Raw genomic sequence first — 19,735 nt, 5'->3', positions numbered from 1 at the left:
CAACTCTGGAGTGAGAAGAAAGGGCGTCAGGAAGGACACTCCCTTTGGCCACAACATGAGAGGTTTCGCTGCAGTCTTTCTGCACAACTGTTGGGCTCTTTTTTTCTTTCCTTCAGAGAAGTGTCAATGCTATGTAGTGCAACAAAAATAATCCAGTTTGACTCCTCTGTTGAGCAACTGGCATATTTTCCATTCAACACAGATTCCTCTGATACACTTCTAATAGATTAGAAATAGGAATGACGCAATAGAAATATAGCTTTTTGCAGCGTTAACCTGAAGTTTCCACAATCCACATCAAAATGCTCGATCAACTTATCAACTTTGCTTATTCAGGGACATTTTTGCATGTGTGAGGGTAAACAAAAAAAGGGGGCAGTGCAGGCAGTTATTGCATTTCCTGTTGGACAGCATGTAAGCAAGAATACAACGTACATGTGTTTTGGTTGTGGTTACTGAGATAGAGCTCGATGCATGTGTAGCCCTTTACACGTGTGTTTGTGTGGGAAACAAACCAGTGGTTGTGGCCCCTCCTCATTTGGCTCCTCCCCTACCCTGCTGAAATATGTGTACCTGTATCTCTCAGTGTGTCAGATTTGAGCGCGGGTTTGACAGACTGTGAACCGATGTTTCAGGAAAGTTGTTGACGGGTCAAGTGGCAAATTGGACAACAGCAGCTGTGGAGAGGCAGGTGAAAAAGAGCAGGGAGAGAGAAGGGAAGGCAAACAGAGGGGGAGAGGGTGAGAGAGGGAGTGAGACAGAGAGCCTGGGTCAGACAGAGACAGACAAAGTGCAAGTATACAGAGAGTGTGTGTGTATATATATATACACACTCCCATAGAGGAAGACTGTCAGCAGAGCACACAGTTCCCAGAGGAGAGAGGCAAAAGAGACTGCTGAGAAGGTCAGACTGACAAAATGCTGAGGAGGAGAAGTGTGTCATTTGGTGGATTTGGATGGTATGTATGCGTTTTCATTCAATGCTCACGTGTGTTTAGGAAAGTTTGCATTGTGCATGTCCATGCTCATATTTGTGCCCATTTACATGCAGTTCTACACTGTGTTTGAATCATTCCCATTGTGCTTTATAATCAGCTGTAGAGTGTGCCAGTTGTTGTTACTGTACAGTGTGCGAATGGGTGGAGTAGAAATGTAAACTTTTTTTATGAAAAGGAAGGATGGGTGGAGGGCTTAGCCTGCTCCTCTGTGTCACACCTCTAACACTTTGTCCTCTGTTTGTCTGTGTTTGTGCGTGTGTGTGTGTGTGTGTGTGTGTGTGTGTGTGTGTGTGTGTGTGTGTGTGTGTGTGTGTGTGATCATTTACAGTTTCACTCTGTGTTGTCTCTGTTGAGGGAGGGATTATATTCAACAGCCGACTTTGTTTCTGCCTGCTGGCAGTTGTGGTTGTTGTTGCTGCTGTGCTGGTAAAGGGACGCAGCTTGTTCTGGTAATGCTCTCCTACTGTATTGGCAGAGGGAAGTTCCCATGATGCAGCGTTAAAGAAGCTGCCAGCAAGCCCATTTAGCACTGAATGCTGTGACACACTCGGATGGAGTGTTTTTGTGCGTTTGGCTCCCTTGCTGCTAGTCATTCTGACACTGAAGCACATCTTCAGAGCACTTAACCTTCCCAGCTGGGCTGATGCAGCATAGGCCAGACAGGCTGCGATAACCTCGAACAGACAGAGCTGAGGAGCAGCAGCAGCAGCAGCTTTGCGTGCAATATGTTGTGTTTTGCAGAAAAAAAAAGCTGGACAAAAAAAAAAAAAGATTTCAGGTACACTAATTTTTAAAAAGAATGTCACAAGTCAATGGTGATTGCGAGAAAATAGAATTAAGTGGTCAGAAGGTTTAGATAAACCACAACTGCTTTAGTTTTGACTGATAATTGGTTACGGGTCCAAGTGCAATTCAAGTACAGTGCAGTCTCATGTACACTATGATAATTCCTCTGCTAGTTAAAATATCCTCTAATGTCTCTCTGTGATACTTCTCTGTTAGAGATCCAGTCTTTTTAATCCTTGGGAAAAAAAATATTTCCCTAAAAGAAAAGTTGTATCAGCATTTTCTTAAATTCTTAAACCAAACAATAATTCCACGTGTTAAAGCTCATGGAATAATGTCTCTAATTTTCTTCTTTTGAATGCTCAGTGTGAGATGAAGGGATATGTTAAGGGGGATTATTTTTCTTTTCTTTTGGATTGCTGTTAGAAATGTACAAGATTGTGTTTTGTATGCTGCTAAGATTAGGCAGGTGTGACGGGAAAATACACTTCTCACAGGTCTGATGATAATGAACTTGCAGCATCCGGTGAAATTCTTGTACATTGTCAGCTGTAAACAAAGAACATCAGCATATAAGTATTTAGATATTGTACAAATTGATTCTTCCGAGAAGTTGAACCCTCTTCATTTTGGGTGTGAGCTTAAATGTAACCGCATCCAGATGCAAACTGACAACATACTACTGTAAAGTTCCTTAAAATGCTGTTTACAGTGTTTTGTTTTTGAGCAGTTTCAAAATCTTAGTCACATTAGGTTTACCTTCTATCTGTAGTATTTAATTATCAGTTCATCTAGTCACAAATTTGAACATTTTTTGGTTCATCACAGGCGCAGATATGGATAAATGGAAGCTGTTTGAACATCTGCTAATCAGCACATTAGTAAATGTAAAATCAAATGTAGAGGTGAGGAGGACGCTGAGCTTACTGTTACCAAACAATGGTGACCATCTGTGACTTTCTTTGGATAAGAAAAATGTACTCACTGGCCACTTTGTTAGGTACACATATTCAACTGCCACAGTGTACCCACTGTATCTTCTGTTGGCTATTTCCAGCAGAATAACACACTATGTCACAAAACTCAAACTGTATCAAACCGGTTTCTTGAACATGAGAATACTCACTGTACTCAAATGACCTCCACAGTCACCAGATCTCAATCCGAGCTCAATGGAGCATTTTTGGAATGTGGTGCAACAAGAGATTCACATCATGGATGTGTAGCTAGCAAATCTGCAGCAACTGTGTGATGATGTCATGTCTGTATGGACCAAAAATTGTGACGGGTGTTTCAAGCACCTTGTTAAATATGTACCACAAAAAGAAATTCTGGAGGCCAGAGGAGGTCTAAACCCAACGCTAGCAAGCTACACCTAATAAAGTGGCTGGTGAGCATATATAGTGGTCTGGTGATGAGATTTTGCTCTCATAATATGTTTTAACAAACATATATTATCATTTCCCCTTACCTGTAATAAATTGTATGATTTGGTGGATTATTGAGCCATAATATAGATGGTGTGTATTTTCAGCTGCTGCTCTGTTACAGTATGACTGAGGGTAATTCATCTGTCACAGCACAGTCATAAAGTCCAATAGTTGTTTTAGGAACATGATGAACTAACTGCAGCTAAATAAGAAGCTTTCTGTTCTGACATTTGAATATCAGCTTTTTTGTTGCATGACGGTGAAACATCACAAGAGCTTACAGTATTTATCTCTGATCTGATGCTGCTGTAATGCTGCACTGTTATTGATATCAAATAAGTGGTAAAACATTCAAATGATATTTAAAATGTCTCTGCTAGGCACTGCGTAGATTGCGGTAAGGCATGCATTTGCTGATAAGAACACACAAAATAAACCTTAAGTTAAGACTCTTGACATATTTATAGTTTCCTTTATGGAAAAGCCTCAAATGACTCGCACGAGAACAGCAGCACCAAAAATGAAATGTTGTGAATTGTTTGTAGTGTGGCCAGTGTGCAGTGAAGCACTGAGACGTCGATCAGTTTGCAGAGAGGTAACTTCGTTAAACGAGGCTGTCTGTCATAGGCTCTGGTCTATGCCAGTTGCTTACACTCACACTGCCGCAGCTATTAAGGCAAATAGAAGCAACCACAATTTTAATGACCCTTTCTTTTTTTAAAGCCACAGAAGCACAGGGGCCCCGTGGAGACATAAATCTCACTCCTAACCGTCTTTATCTGCCTGCCTTCCTGTGCTTATGTCCTTAGTAAATTAGGAGCAATTAGACTAAAGAATTGAATTGCTGCTTGGAGCAATTTGTATCAGAGACATGATCAATAATAATTTCCTCTTTATGTGTGTGTCTGCCTTCTCTTGCTTCTTTTCCAGGATTGACAAGTCCACTCTGTCTGCACTGAAAGCACGGTAAGTGTTTTTTTGTTGTTGTTCTTGTTATTTTTAGAGGTTTTAGAGGGAGGATGACATAAAGCAAAGGGCCTGGGCCGCCCTGGTGTGGTCTATTCCTTTGACAGCCTACATGAGCACTCTGGGTCATTTTGGAAATCTTATTCTCTCTTCTGAACCCAATCGCCCAATCACCACAACTTCCAGATAATATTCAGAAATGTGTCCGTCAAGCACAAAGCCATGTTTTCTGCAAACACGCTGAGACTGAGCTGAAGACCTTTAAAACATTGGATAAACATATTGTCCATCACACTGATGGACTTTAAAGTCTCAGCAGAGCTATGAATCTTTTTTTTAGACACATAAAAATTCAGTATACACCTCTTTACACAAATCTCCAACTCCCGGTCCGAGTGACAGATTTTCTAAATTGATTCCTGTCATTCACTCTCATTTACTTTCTCTTCACTGCCAGCTTGCACCTGTTGGCAGGTCATACCCGTACAAGGAGGAAGTTTCTCATGCAGATACCTGTACTGCCAAGTACTCGAGTGAGTTCTAGGTAAATTCTGTGGTTGCACTGTGGCTCCCAGGTGTGACTGCAGTTTTTGAATACTATGTACTGGCATAAGCAGCATTCTCTGGGTTTTTCCATAAGGGTTTGTTTGGGCTGTACGATCTAAAAATAAGTAATTAAATCCAGCTTATAGCTCATTGCACAACGAATACAGACATTTGAGACACATGCTAGAATTATTAAAGGCATTATATTAACCTTTATTAAAGCCTTTAAGATAAATTTAAGATGTATTAAGGTTTTTTGAGATTCTTCAAGCACACTGGTGAAGGATGATACTAGGAAGAACCACTGCCTTTAAGAGGCATGGTAATTAATTGGCTGCCACCATCGTCCATCTACTGAGGGACTGAGATGTTCTCTGTGTGGATTTGGATTGCTGAATGTGGGTTGTAGCATTTAAATGTGGTCTAAATCTCACCAGGTGCATGAAATTTCTTTGCATGTACTGTAACAGACCTTTATTTTTCTCTAACAAGGACCTATCATGCAGCTCTCTGACCATTTGCTTTGTTTTTGTGTGGCTGAGTTGAGCTAAGATGGTGTTGTTAACTCTTAGATTGGATGTCTTAATTTTATTAATAAGAACTGACAGCATTCAACAAACAGTTATTAATTCCGGTTCATGTTTCACACCTCTGCAAGGAGAAGACAGAAGCTGTCTCCTGTGGATTTAAATGTGGGCAGTGACTTTGCAAATTTAGAGGAACAATGTTGTGAAAATTACACAGTGCTGTGAACTTTTGAGGTGTAGAATTACTGCTTCTGCTTTTACCTTTTTTCATTCGGGGCATGGGCAGAGAATGTGATGATGTGAATGCCATTTGCACAGTTGTGTACTTTATTCATGTGGCAATCTTTGAGGGTATGTGAAGCTTCTCTGTGTTGAAACAAACCACCGGCAAGCCTTGCTACAGGAAGTTGCCTTAGTGAGGACAGATGATGGGTTTTTGTGTGTGTCAACTCTATCTTTATCTATACCCCAAAGCCATCATATTTAAGCACATACACCATTTCTCTTTACCAAAGGAACCACACACTCTACTTTTCTTACCAACGTCTCTCTCTTTTCTCCATAGGTGCCGTGATGGCACCATCTGTTTAATCATGCCAGATGGATAGCCTTAGAGAACTGAGCATATTTTAGATATCTAAGCATGACTTTTGTTATTCTTGGTGGTGGCCAGACCTTGTCTGCATAGTCAGACATGACAAAATAAAACCCCTCCATGTCATGCTAATGATTCTGCATCTTCAAAGAAAAACGAACAAAGCATGTTGGAATCGCAGAATCGAGGATTAGAAGTTTGGATTTAACAAAATATCTGCAACACGCTGATTTGAACTGGAAACAAGTAGCCTGATAGCAGTGGCACATAGATATTTTTTCTATTCATGTTTTTTTCTGTTTTACAAACCCGAGTTCTGGGTTTATATGAACTTATGTGAAAAAAATTATTATTAGGATGCATTATAAGAATGTAAAAGGTTTGCATGAACAGTACTTGAAATGGTGGAATAGGGCTCCAGATGCTGCTATGGTAAAACCTTAATCATTTTGTTGTTCTAAACAGGAAAGTGAAAGCAGGTTAGCGCGTAACATGTAAAGTAGGGCTCCTCTTTTATCTGTTCTCTCACATACAAACAGCTGTGCACACTTTCAGTGTCTCCTGCATGGCCAGGTGTCATTAGATCATCTACTCTGTAGTGGGTCTGAATATCAATGAGTGAGTCGTGACTTCTGCTGGAGCTCCTGGTCTGAATAAAACCAACCTGTGTGCGTGTGTGTTTGATCCAGGCGTTAGATGTAAGAAAACAGTGCAGAAGCAGGAACTGTAGGACTGGAAATAAAGGAGAAGACAGTCTGTACAAAAGACATTATGCAGTATCTCGATGATTTGTTGATGGGGACGGAGGTGTAGATGAATTGATGCAAGTGAGTTCATTACTCATGTGATCCTGGTGAATCATATCATTACAGGTCACAAGAAATGTGACTTATTCAATGCAGGTTGCCGGGCAGGGCTGGACATTATCCCAGCTGTCATAGGGCAAACGATGGGGTGCTGCCTCGACAGGTCACCAGGTCTGATCCACTGTTGCTGTTTTAATGCAAACAGCATCTTCCTGAAATTCCCCTTTAATTTATACTTTGAGGACGTGGACATTATTCATACATTGAATTCCTAATTCATGACTTTCAGGATATTCCTGAAAGTTGGTTTGCAAAACTTCTGTAATTAAAAAAATGAAAATGAAAAACCAAACCACATGCAGCGATATACAGTACAGGAGAGTAAAGCCACAAGGGGGGAGGAGAGAAAACAAGAGAATGGAGGCCAAAGGAGCAAAAACATCAGTTGGATTGCACACTTCAAAGTTTGCAGCAGGTGTGAGGGCTTTATTTTGTTCTCCTCTCCCCTTTCCGTCCCCTCTGCCCTTGGTTCAGAGTGTGCTATTTATTCCTCTGTTGCTCAAGCTCTTTCTCCCCATGTCTCATCTCTCCTCTGTCATTAATCCCGGTCTCCCTCTGCCTCTTCTTTGCTCATGGATGCTACAAAGGATCTCTCCTCCTTCACCGTACAGCCGTCACCTCATTAATACTTGTATAATCAAGCCAGTGTTTGTGTGTGCGTGTGTGTGCACGCATGTGCGTGTGTGTGTGTGTGTGTGTGTGAGGGAGAGCAAACACATGCATCTGTTTTGTCTTCAAGTGGTGCTGAGGGTGAGTGAATATCACAAGTGGACAAACAGGGATAATAGAGGAGAGAGAGGACGAAAAGGGGGCAAGGTTGCACCTGATCGGCTTCTTAATACTGTGTGACGATGCCGCGCAAGCTGTGGTGAGTAAGCAGTCTTTTTCTCTCGTGGGTCTATTTTTCCTTATTACATTCTTAAATCAGATTTTTTTTCTTATATTAGCTCGCACTTTGTTGCGTAACACCTGAGATCTTATGAAACCAGTGGAGTAGTTTCTCCTCCTTCCGAGAAGTTATTAAAGTCTGAAAAGCAGATTTCTGATTCGATTGCTATGAATAAGTTCATATTGCTTTTTTTGTCCGCTTAAGGTGCTCTGAGGTATCTGTTGGCCTAGTGAGAGCATCTCTCTTGTGTTGTCAGAGTATCTAATGGGGATCTAAACAGGAAATAGTGCACACACGGTGAAAACAAGCAGCTCTTGCCGTGTCTGCGAGTCTACTCAACTTCACATGGGTTGAAGTAAAGTAGCGTGGACTGCACTGAATCTAGTTTAAAGGGGAAGTTGATAAAAGCAGCACAGATCAGAGTGTATTGGAGCAGACTGTAATAAAACAGTGTCACTTCAGGATATTTGACGCAGCAGTCATAGAGCTGTTCATCGCATGATACGGATCAGATGATTGCTTTGGTCTGCATGAGGTGGATACCCAGGATGTGAAATCAGTCTAAAGGATTGATCTTTCTGTGTCTATTAGTGAAGCTCTGTGTCACAGTCATGGCTCCCGGCTTTCTCTTGTAAGACGCTTCAGCAACAGACGCTTCCACAGTGCAGTAAACCAAAACAAATGACTTGGATATCTTGTTTAACGTGGTTAACCACAGATTGTTTTATTGGCTTGTTTTGTTTTTTTCCTTAACAGCCGGCTGTCTGCTCGGCTTCTACTGTTGTTAGCATGCATGCGTGTGTTTGCGCAGAGGTCACAGCCACTTGCTGCTAATTATACATTGTTATATGTTATTTCCATTCATTCTCTGCTCTGTCTAAGTGGAGCAGCTGCTTGAATCCGAAAGCGCCTCCCAGCTCAGATGGATGGCTTATAGTGGATGGGATATGGATAAAGCTGTGATGTTCTCCAAGACTGTAACTAAACTGCACTTGTACATTTTTTAATATAATGTAGTTATTTTGCAAATATGAAAAAAGTTTACTTTATTGTCCACCCGGATTATTGTCCAGACTGAGAGGCAGTTTTAGTGGCACAATGAAGGCCAACGGGCTCAAGAGAGAAGAGGAAATATGAAAGAGGTCTTTTCAAAAGAGGGGACACGATAAAATGAAAAAAGCCCCTTCCCTTGTCGTTGTCTAACCTAGTTTTTTGGGGCCAGGTGTAAATGTTATCTGGTGGCCAGCATCATGGAAAAGAGCAAATGGGCTGCTGCTGCCGCTGCTGCTATTTCTGGAGCCTGGCATTTAATCTATCTCTCGGTGTACCTTCTATATTGCGGGGAACGACGGCGAGTTGTGGCTACCGAACAAACAGGAGACTGAATGTCCGCTGGTATTATATTTACTTTAGGTGACGGCTTATTAAAGCTCGAGGCTTTGCTCGGCAGCACGAAGAGAAGAAGCAGTGATTAGTCACAGGGAGGCTGTATACAGCCTTAATGAGCTGTCAACTTTATTGTGTTTTTCCTTATTGGAAGTCCTTGTTGATGCAGTGTACACAGATACAGTCTGCTACATAATTTAATATAAGCCTGCAATCACTGGCAGGGGGGAAAAAGCAAAGAGCACGAATGAAGGACAGAAGTTCACTCAGTTAATATCTAATGCACAGCTGCCCACAGTGACTGTGACCTTCAGCTGGGGTTAATCTGGGAACCAGAGTTCAATATACGCAAGCTGACTGAGGTCAGGTGGTTCAGTTTCAGTTCGCTTCTTTTGGCAGCGCAGCTTCGGGCCTTGCCTGTGTGTTTTGTTTCCCTCTGCCTCAGACCGTGTGAAAAAAGGTTAGAGAAAGCAACCACACAGTTGCGGATGCATTAGCAGCAGTATGATGTGGGAAGTGGTCGGACTCCACCCGTTCTCGTGCACTCAACAAAGGATGTCGCACTTCCTCTCATATCACACCTCCGGTTTCAGTGAAGCTACGCCATACGAAACCATTTACACGCTTTTTATGTGTGCCATCTAATTTTTCTAATGAAAATAACTGACAGCATCCACTTCTATTAAAAATCATTTAGATTTGATTGTTAAAAGTTTTGCTTGGCGTCCTACTCTTTTATATACTTACCCACCTATTTAGAGATCTTGATATCTTTGTGCAGAAATGTGGACCAAGATTCATTCTCTCCTGTGGCCACAAGAGGGAGCCGAGTCCATGTGTTTGTCACAAACTGACTCCTACAGCAGTGAGCAAAAATCTGTGCACTGCAATGAAAGCAGCTGAAGTGAAGTAAAAGATCCACTGGGTGGAACAGTTTCCCTATTAGATCAGTGCCGATGGCCGTCCCACCTGTTAACGTGTACCTGTTGAAAGTACTACTCGAAATGATATAAGAATAAATTATGTAGGTAAACCAATAAAGGCAATGCAAGCTAACCCACTAAAGTCATACTTAACAAATTGGTGTTTTTATTTTGCTTCTGCTTAAATATTTAGACGTATAAATTTATGTAACACATTATCAACATTAAAAAGGCACAATTCTGCATGATGGTCTCATCAGTTAAATTTCTCCTGATATAAACATGAAGTCCAGCAGGCTCATATCTGTACCACTGCAAGACAAAACCACAGCCATATTGTCTTCAACAGCCTATAGGGAGCCGTGGCTGTTGCCATGGCAGCAAGAACTGATGATCAGCTGATGGTCCAGCATGGCTCATTACCATGGTGACGAGCCTGGGTTGTCTCACCTTGCGACCGGACTTCATCGGCAACACATAAGAATACAACCTGCAGAAAGATGCCGTGACTTGTAATACGAGCGATCACCTACACTCGAAGTTTTGTTTTATTCATGAATTTGCTTATTGTTATTAAAAGTTAATAAAATGCTGGAGGTTTATGTATATTTCCAGTCCCATGGCATATTGTATTCGAGTCACCTCAATACATATGTTTTTTTTTGTTACAATAGACACTTTTTGATTTTTAAATGATGTAAAAAAGTACAAGTAATCTGTATATGAAACATCTTGTGTTTTACTGACCCAATGTCCTATTTTAGTTTTTTCTTCCCAAGCTCTAGTTTCCTTATATTTACACTTAATCTGCATTTGCTAAAATAAGCGCTTCATCACATTCGCCTGCTGTCTTACACATGGTTTAAGGCGGTATCAGTGAGAAACGATACACACAGTGAACATATGGAAACAGGACGTGTTAGCTGCTCTTAGCTACAGCAGCAGCAGGGAGGGGAGTAGTGTGGGTTCCCTGAAACACAATCACACCCCTGTGTAGTAGTACTGAGTTACTCTCAAAGTGGTCAACACTAGACTGCACCTCTGAGACGATCATTAAATCACCAGAGCGGCATTCATCAGATGTTGCGTTTCTGGTTACTGGGGCAATCTAAGTCAAGCACTTAGTCCCCTGTAAGTTCTTTATTAAGTCACCAGCAACAGAAATCTCTCTCTCTCTCTGACTCTGTTACATCACCCTTCACTATATTTACCAGCTGATTGCTGGATGTTTTTTTCTCCTTCCTGCTGTTAAGTGCCAGGTTTTAAGTATTCTAAGAACAGTGAGAGGGAACTATTAAGAAATCAGCAAAAAATGAAGAAACCAAAGCTGAAATATTTGTAAATTGTGGGGATATGTACAGTACATATAGCCATGTGAGCTATTCTTAATCCCAATGAGCTGGTCATGTTATAGCATATTTACATACACTAATCATAACTACACAAAAAACATAGCCAACTTCTTTCTGTTTGTTCTTCGTGTGCTCTTGTTTTACTTTCTATAATGGCTGACAGCAAATGAAACTCTAGCCTGAAGGCTTTACTGACACAGGTTTTCTTTTGATTATTAACAAGCAAGGAGTAAAAACAAATTGCTGTCTGCTTGTTTTCCTCTGTCCTCTCTCGCTGTCTCTTAAATGTTTTGTCACCGCATGTGCTCTGCTGCTTGTTAAAGCGACAGTTTTGTTACTCTAAAGTCCCCCAGACAGCCAGCTGCCTCTTTGCTTTTGACAAATATTTACTTCTTGCCTTCTCCCTGATAGTACACGTGCGCACACACACACACACACACACACACACACACACACACACACACACACACACACACACACAAAGTAGCTGATAGCGCACCATCTGGCCTGAGTGCGGGCTGTTAAGGGCTCATAAAAGTAGACCCTCACCTATTTAGAGCCATAAGGGCTCCCCGGGCAGGTACACAGCACACACACAGACACACACGCACACATACACACACACATTTCTTCTGCATACATGTGCCCACGCACATTCACATTCAATATTCACATCCACTGGGGATGTAGGAGGTGAGACAGGTAGGAGGTGAGAGCATCAAAGGATGTACCTGGTCCTGTTCTGAGAATGTCTTCATAACTACTGGCCTCGCTGACTTGCTTTGAGGATAAACAGAGATTGATTCAGCAAACTTCCAAACTGACCTTACAGTTACATCTGAGTCAGTCCTGATACAGATGCACAGCTGCTAGCTTTGTGCGTGCTTGTTTTTTTCATCACATGAAAGTGACTTAAAATTATCACTAATTATGTAATGTGAGGCTCATACCTCATTTTTACCTCACAACCAGTGGTTGTCAGATGACTTTAGAGCGGTCTCTAGGCCTGTGTATCTTAATCTTACAAGATTTTACCAACAAGTTTGCGTTATGTTGTTAGCAGTGACATTAAGAGATGTTTCTTCATTCAGAGTAAAATGAGATCTTTGAGCAATATTGAGAGATTTGTTACACAACAAGAATTAATGTTTAGAGAAAAACTAACACATATGTGACTTTGGTAGTTTTTCGCAACCAAAAATTGCTAGCCAAAAAACTCAGACTGCTCTAAACGAACAGTTTCAGACAGTTTTTCCTATTCTTTGTTATAATATAGTAGTTATTTGCTTTTTTGCAAATGACAACCCCTCCCTTATTTAGGTCTCTTCCTGTTAGTTGGGAGTTCTTCCTTCCCACTGTTGCCAAGTGTTGCTCATCGTAAGAAAGTCGATTAAAAGGCGGTTTCCTTAAACCAGCGTTTCCCAACCTTTTGAACCACGGCACATTATTCATATAAGAACAATCACACGACACACCACCAAACAAAAATGTCACAAAAACCATATTGATAATTTTTCCCCGCACACCAGCTATAGCAGAATTGGCTCAGTTTGTCCCCAGTATACCCTTTTTCCTTTCTTCTGACCACTGCTCATGCTAGGGCCTTCATCTGGGTCGGAATTTTCTCCAGGACCCAGGTCAGATTGATTACATTTTCTTTTCAAATATCTATCTATTGCTGTTACGCACTGCATCGTCCCAGAGCATGAGTATTGTGTATTTTATTCTTCATCTTCTCTTTTACTGGCAGTTGGCAACCCATTTAATTAGAGCAGGTAGTTCTACTCCCCTCTAGTGGAAGAGAATGTAATTGTTCTGCCCGTTACTCACTTACTCGCTCAGAGTACTAATCAGGTGGAACCAGCTAATCTTCCACGGCACACCTGATCATTTCTCACAGCACACCTATGTGCCTTAAACAGAGAAAGTTAGATACAGCAAGGGGCTTCACCAAGACCTAGTGCAAGCTAAATATACAATATACTCCATGTAAGTACTGTAAGTACTACTTTAAGTATGTTAGGAAAAAGTGACCTGCTGTAAATCAAATAATTTGAATAGTCGTTAATAACATACATTTTTGAGGAAACCAATAAAAACTTACAAGAATATGTCCACATTTTTAAGTGATAGGTGTTGGTATGTGTTATGTACTCTCTCGCTCTGTCTTGTTTCTCCAGGAGTCATTGGCTGGCACCGTTGCCATTAGAAACAAACTCAGAATAATTTTTTTTCTTTTTTAGGATTTTGTCTGTTGTCGATTTTTGTACACAAACACTTAAGACCTACATACTGGAAAATTACAGTCCATCTCCTCAGTCTTTCAAAGCAAGCAGAGTGATGCTGTGGAAAGCGTAGAAAATGAAAAAGGGAATAAGCGAAAGGATGGAGATGGACTTTGGGTTGTCTGGAGGAGTGAAAGATGGATCAAGGGCGATAAAGAGAGCAAGGAGACAATAATAGAGCAGGGGAGACAGATCCTTTCTGAGACCGAACAAATAGAAAAGAGAGGAGAAAGTTCGACCTTCCTTCCTTCCTTCCTTCCTTCATTTCTGGCACAGCTGTCCACCCTGCATAGAGGAGATGCTCTTAACATCTGAACGAGTAAAGACTGAAGAGAAAAGTAATAAGAACTGAAGGATGGAGGGACTGAAAAACAAGATAGCTTCTCTCTCGGGAACAATGAGCTGTGAACAGTGAAAAAGGAAAGTGCAGAAATAACAAAGAGGAAAAAATGAAGGAGCAGTGGGGCTGTGAAAGATCCAGTTTTTTCCCCTCTCTGTCTCCTAAAGTTCGACCTCTGTTAGTAAAAGTCTGTGTGCGAGAAGCTGCACGTGTCAGTTGCTTCTCTCTGCCCCTGTGAGGTCATCCGCGAGCGTCCATATGAAAGCTCTTGACAGATGGTTCAGCGCTTGGGCGCTGATGTTCATGTGATTCAGAAGCTTATTTAGAGGATTTAGTGAAACTGTTAACTTTTTATTTTTCAGTGTAAGACCATCTCTTAATCTTCCATGAGTATCAGTGACTCATCATGGTGGCTCAGCGTGAGGTTTGCATATTCTCTCTTTCCTTCTGCGGGTTTCCTCTGGGAGCTCAGGTTTTTAGCACCAAATAGGGGAGGTTATGTTCTCCTTTCAAATGCCCTTCACCAAGCCACTGGCTTTTATTCAGCTCTACGTTTTATATGCAGACGCATAAAAAACGAGCACACCCAACTTCCCTCCAACCGTGTCCATTTTGTACATACATCAGAGGCAGGGAACACGACCCTGTCAGAGCCGAGCTCAAATGCAATTGTCTTTCAAAGGAATAATTCATCTCCATATGAGCAACCTGCTGATACCCTCAGCTTAGCCTTGCTTGTTCGGCCCACACATTGTTAGGTAATGGCTTGTGTTGATAGATCTTTGCAATTTACCTCAGGTCACTACAAAATCACATCACGTGCACCAAGTGACAGCTATTTGTGCAACATGACTGGGAGAAAACATTTAAAGCAAGCAGATGGTGAAACCATTAAAACGGTTTATCAAGTCTTACCCTCTTTTGTTACTGTGCTATATCGATCCCGTTTTCTATTCTCACATGGTAATAATAATAATCCTATTTTTGAAATAATAGATTCTTGTAGCTGTTGTAGCTGCAGCAAAATGTCAGTAGACTATGCCTCTATTGACAAATGCTATTAATAGTGAGGTATAAAGCAGTTCTTTTCAGGATGGAAAAGCTAGAATCAGTGCAATAAACACGCACAGAATCATTATTTTTCTTCTGCCTTGCCACTTCAGGAACATTGTGGAGTTTATCCCAGTTATAATAGCTATCATAAGGTAAAAGGTGGGATACACCTTGGACAGGTTGCCAGTCTCTCATATGGCTAGCACAGAGAGCCAGACAATCATATCAGTAGTTTTGGACCAAGTATCTTTTGGCTGTGAGCAGCCGTTCTAACCCCTGCACCAGTGCACCAATATGCCTAAATATGTTTTTGTAGAGAAAATGAAAAAAAAAAAGCCTCGAAAAATGGGGATCGTGTATAAAAATGGCTGTAATTTCCAAACAGTTAACAGAAAATTCTGTAAAACCCTTTGAATTAATGCTGAAAGTCTTCAACTCGATTGCTTGAGTTAAAATCCGCAAAGTGTTGTTGTACAGATGCAAAATTTGTGTCTTTGTCCAATAACTTATGCACTCACTAAATGTTTATTGTAAAAAGGCTTCAATAATGGATGATAAATGGTGACCACTTTAACTGACAGGCTGATGGCGACACAGACGGCTATAGCCGGCAGCAGCTTGTCGGGCTTCATCTCAGCTAATTGGAGTCACTGACCTCGATCTCGCAAAGGTGTTTGTGGTCTTGGCGCCTTTGGAGCAATTATATTGGAATTATATGGTTCCTATGCAGTTAATTATATTAAAGGCTATCAAAGAAGTCTGTGCTGCTGTTTTGATGATAGAATTTCTGGTATCTTATTAGTATGTTACTTAGCACTAATTAGCATGTGTGTGTGAGGCAGCCGGTGTTTGAAATACATGCTTTTATTGGGCTTAAAGCTTTCCTTTTTGATAACACTTACAGTTAGGCCTGGATCAGGCATCTCTTAGTGATCCTGCTATAGTTGGGAGATATCCCATGATGCAATTTGTCTCTATTTCACCCCTTTTTATTGTCATTGCATTTATAAGCCTTTTGCCATAGTTTGTGTTTCAGTTTATATTTCTCTCAGGCTGGTTTTGCTAGACGGTTCTTCCTGTTAAAAGGGAGTTCTTCCTTCCCACAGTTGCCAAGTGCTGCCCGTAGGGTGTTGCCTGATTGTTTAAGTTCACTCTTCAGTACTGTAAGATGCTGAGTGGTGCTGGTGGCACCACAGTGGGTTTGTCCATCTTTTATACACAATCTGCACCCTCATAGTGAGGGAGAAGGAGCATAGGTTACAGACAGTGAGATTATAACAGAGGAAGAGCGAACAAAAGTTTCTGAAGCTTCAGATAATAAAAGGAAAGCCTGTGTTCAGAAGAAAGATGACAGTCATAAAATGGAAGGTGGGAACAAACAGATTACCTTTGGTGTGGCTTTTTCCTTTTAGAGGGATACATTATGCGTTATCATCTCCTGCGTTGGTGCAATTACTCTTACTGCTAGAAGGGGAAAGACAGACAAGATCTGCACTGCGGGTTTCACATATAGTGCAAGTGCAGAATACAGTGACAAACTGTATTACACATTGTTTGTGACTGCATTTGTTTCTCTCTCACTTTTCTTCCTTGATGAGTTCTTCCTCTCGTGCCCCTTCAATGTCTATTTCCCAAGGTGCATATCTAAACGCATGCATGTGTATTTCTGTGTATTTCGCGTGGGGCAACCAGCTGTCAGCCGAAATCCCATTCAACCAAGCAAACTGAGAAAGCAGGAAATTGATTTACCTCTCTGATGTTACGCATGACATTATGGTCCCAGGGGACATGGAGAGAAACAAAGGGATAAAAGAGTTCCACAAACCTCGACTGAGCAGTGCTTTATAGAGGAGATGAACAGAGGAAGGAGAGGGCGTAATTAAACTAAAGATGCTCGTTTTTTCCTGTTGTGTCACATGATGCAGCATCTTCGAAATTCTTGCATTTGCCCACCTATGTTTTCACACCTATCAGAAATCCATTTGCTGTCATCCCAGCGATTACGTTTCAAAAATGCACGTAGTTTATGCGTATGCAAGAGAGAAGAAAACATCACCCGAAGCCAAATTACAGACACATCGCAAGCAGAGATAAACAATCAAGCTTCAAATAGCCCAGAGTGTGTGAAAATAATTGTCTGATGACATTTCTGTTTCGGTGAAATGACAGCACGGAGCAGAGAGCTAGTCAAGGCCAGTGTGCTTGGTGATTAACAAAGGACTGTCTGTGATTTGACACTGTAATCAGCGCTCACAAAGGGACAGATATATCTCTTATTCAGCACGGCCCTGCATCACTCATCCTATTTCTCTCCTCCGACTCTGTTCTCTCACTTGCATTTTCTCTCTGCCCTCTGCTCATTTATCTTCTTGTTTGCAGTCTGTCTTTGATTTCCTTCCTCAATCTTGTTTCCTCATGTGTTTTTAGGCCTTTTTTCACGCATTCTTCTCAGTGTTGGATTTTCTTTTACTCTTCCTGCCACAGTTTATTTTGTATTTGTTTCTCTAGGTTTTGTCTGCAGCATCTGTGTCTCAGTGATGATTTGAATGAGTCTTTTGTCATTTTTTGGAGCGAGAAACAGAAGCAGAAGCAGCCTGGCGGCTATAACATACTCCAGTATGTTACAGCTGGAGTAGGGAGGACATGTAGGCATGCACTTTGTCCTGGCCAAACAAGTTGTAATCCACAACTGGCATGAGGTGCTGACAATTTCTAATAATCTGGAGAGAGTCGTCCCCTCGGCCCTGTGCGGGGTGTTCTCTGCCTGTCTCTCTTGATGCACGCTCTTTGGCTCTAGCACCCGTGACCCTAAAATGGATAAGTGGTTTAGAAAATGAATAGATAGGAGGATAGATGCAATCACATCCTCTCCATCCTCCCTAACCTCCAAATTTTTATAAGACTGTGCAGATGCAGGGTGGTGTTTCTCTACACAGCTGTTACTGATTCACTTATGTCGAATCAGTGATTTTCCATGAAGAGATGTGTGACTGCATGATAAAGTCTGAGGTCCAGGGTCAATTTGGCATGAAATTGTTTTTTCTTCTTCTTTTTTTAAAATTTCCCCTCAAACAAAAGCTTTTCCAGTTTTTCTTGGTGTCCTTAAAAACTTGACTTGAGTCCTAAATAATCTCTGTAACTTTGAAAATCCATTACTAGGCAGCAAGTACTTCTTAAATCTATTTGTTAGGAGGCATTCACTCCAAAAAATTAAAATTAAAAATATCCCATCCATCCATCCATCCATCCATCCATCCTCTTCCACTTATCCTTGTTAGAGTCACAGCCCACATAGCAAAATTGGTATGGCCCAGATCTGGCCCACACAATGTGCTTACACATGGCCCACATACCGCAAAGAATGATGGCCCTTTGGTGGCCCAGACACACTGGTGGTCCTGTGCTGGCCCATGTGTGGATTACCTCTGGCAAACTTGATCTGGCCACCAAAGGGCCGTCATTTTTTGCAGTATGTGGGCCATGTGTAAGTTGTGTGCAGCCATAGGCCAGTTGTAGGCACACTGCTGGCCCTGTGTTGGCCCAGAACAGTTTCAGCTCTGACCCCAGACGTCAGCCTAATGGGTACCTTAGTCAAGCCATCTAATAACAACATGTGCCGAAACATAATAGTGCAAAAATAACATGGCGAAACTCTGTTCAGACAGTGAATGGACTGATTCTTAAATAACACTTTACTACTCTTCCAGATTACTCAGAGTGCTCTATACAACATGCCGCATTCACACTTTCTCTAAACTGAGTGCTCCCTAACTACATTCATACACATTCACACTCTTGACATGCAGACTGGAGGAGCCAGGGATCGAACCACTAACCTTCCGATCAGTAGGTGACCTGCTCCACCTCCTGAGCTACAGCCACCCTCTGGCAAAGATGAGTAAACCATCACTAGGTTTAGGATAAAGTGTACACTCACAAACCTGTCAAACCTGTATTTGAAACATTGGCTACCATAGCAGTATAGTATTGCAACATGGCATTTGGGTCTTCTAACTAAAATAGGAAAATATGAACATAAATGATGCCATCATTGCCAGACCTGGCCCATACACCCTGCCATGACACTGGTCAGTCAGAAGGGCCAGCTTGATGCCGGATCTGGGCCAGACCTGTTTTCTGTGGACCTGGGTCAAATATATCAAACTACCATCGAGCCAGATATGGCATGCCATCACATAGACAGTGCCATCTATGCCAGGCTTGGCCCATATCTGGATGGCATATGTCTTATCATGCCAGAAGTCAGCCAGCAGTGCCAGCTTGATCCGGGCCAGACCTGCTCGCTATGTGGGAGGGGGGCTGGAGCCTATCCCAGCTACCATAGGGCGAGAGGTGGGCTACACCCTGGACATGTTGCCAGTCTATCGCAAGGCTAACACATAGAGACAGACAGCCATTTGCACTCACATTCACACCTATGGGCAATTTAGAATGACCAATTAACCTAACATAAATATCCCAGCATAAATTTTAATTGAAAGCGGACGTTACTGCCATGATCTTTTTTTCTGGATAACCCTCAATCCTCAGTATGCTTCTTCACTTTTATCCATTAATAATGTGCCAGGTTTGGATTCTGCTCTGCTCGGAGTGTAACAGTGACATTTTTCTTGTCTCTGTATGATCACCTTCACTTTGGGGATGACAGTAATCGAGAGTGGAGCCCAGGTTTGCTGCTTCATCCCGTATAAATTCTCCTCTCCTGCCTGGTGCTGACAGAATCCAGCCATGATGCTGTCCATGCTCTGGCTAGGTTATCCGTGTCACAGCCT

The 19,735-nt window shown here is 41.8% G+C and overlaps 1 protein-coding gene across 4 annotated transcripts in view; it reads left to right on the top strand.

The window, feature by feature from the left end:
• The window catches only part of rap1gap2a (RAP1 GTPase activating protein 2a), a 101,798-nt gene that overhangs the window by 23,284 nt on the left and 58,779 nt on the right, over positions 1-19,735 (top strand). For 3 of the 4 annotated variants that reach the window (XM_085479371.1, XM_085479366.1, XM_085479372.1), the window contains exon 2: positions 4,145-4,180. In XM_085479371.1, coding sequence (XP_085335497.1) covers positions 4,145-4,180 — 36 coding nt within the window. Of the gene's footprint in view, positions 1-521; positions 960-4,144; positions 4,181-19,735 lie in introns of those variants that run through there. The other variant, XM_085479369.1, reaches the window with a different exon arrangement.

This window comes from Copadichromis virginalis, linkage group LG14 (assembly GCF_057382275.1).
Source record: "Copadichromis virginalis isolate Kocher_CV1m ecotype Utaka linkage group LG14, C_Virginalis_male_GT1.1, whole genome shotgun sequence".
NCBI classification, from domain to species: Eukaryota; Metazoa; Chordata; class Actinopteri; order Cichliformes; family Cichlidae; genus Copadichromis; species Copadichromis virginalis.
The sequence above is the reverse complement of the archived record's forward strand: the minus strand, read 5'-3'. Positions and strand labels throughout refer to the sequence as shown.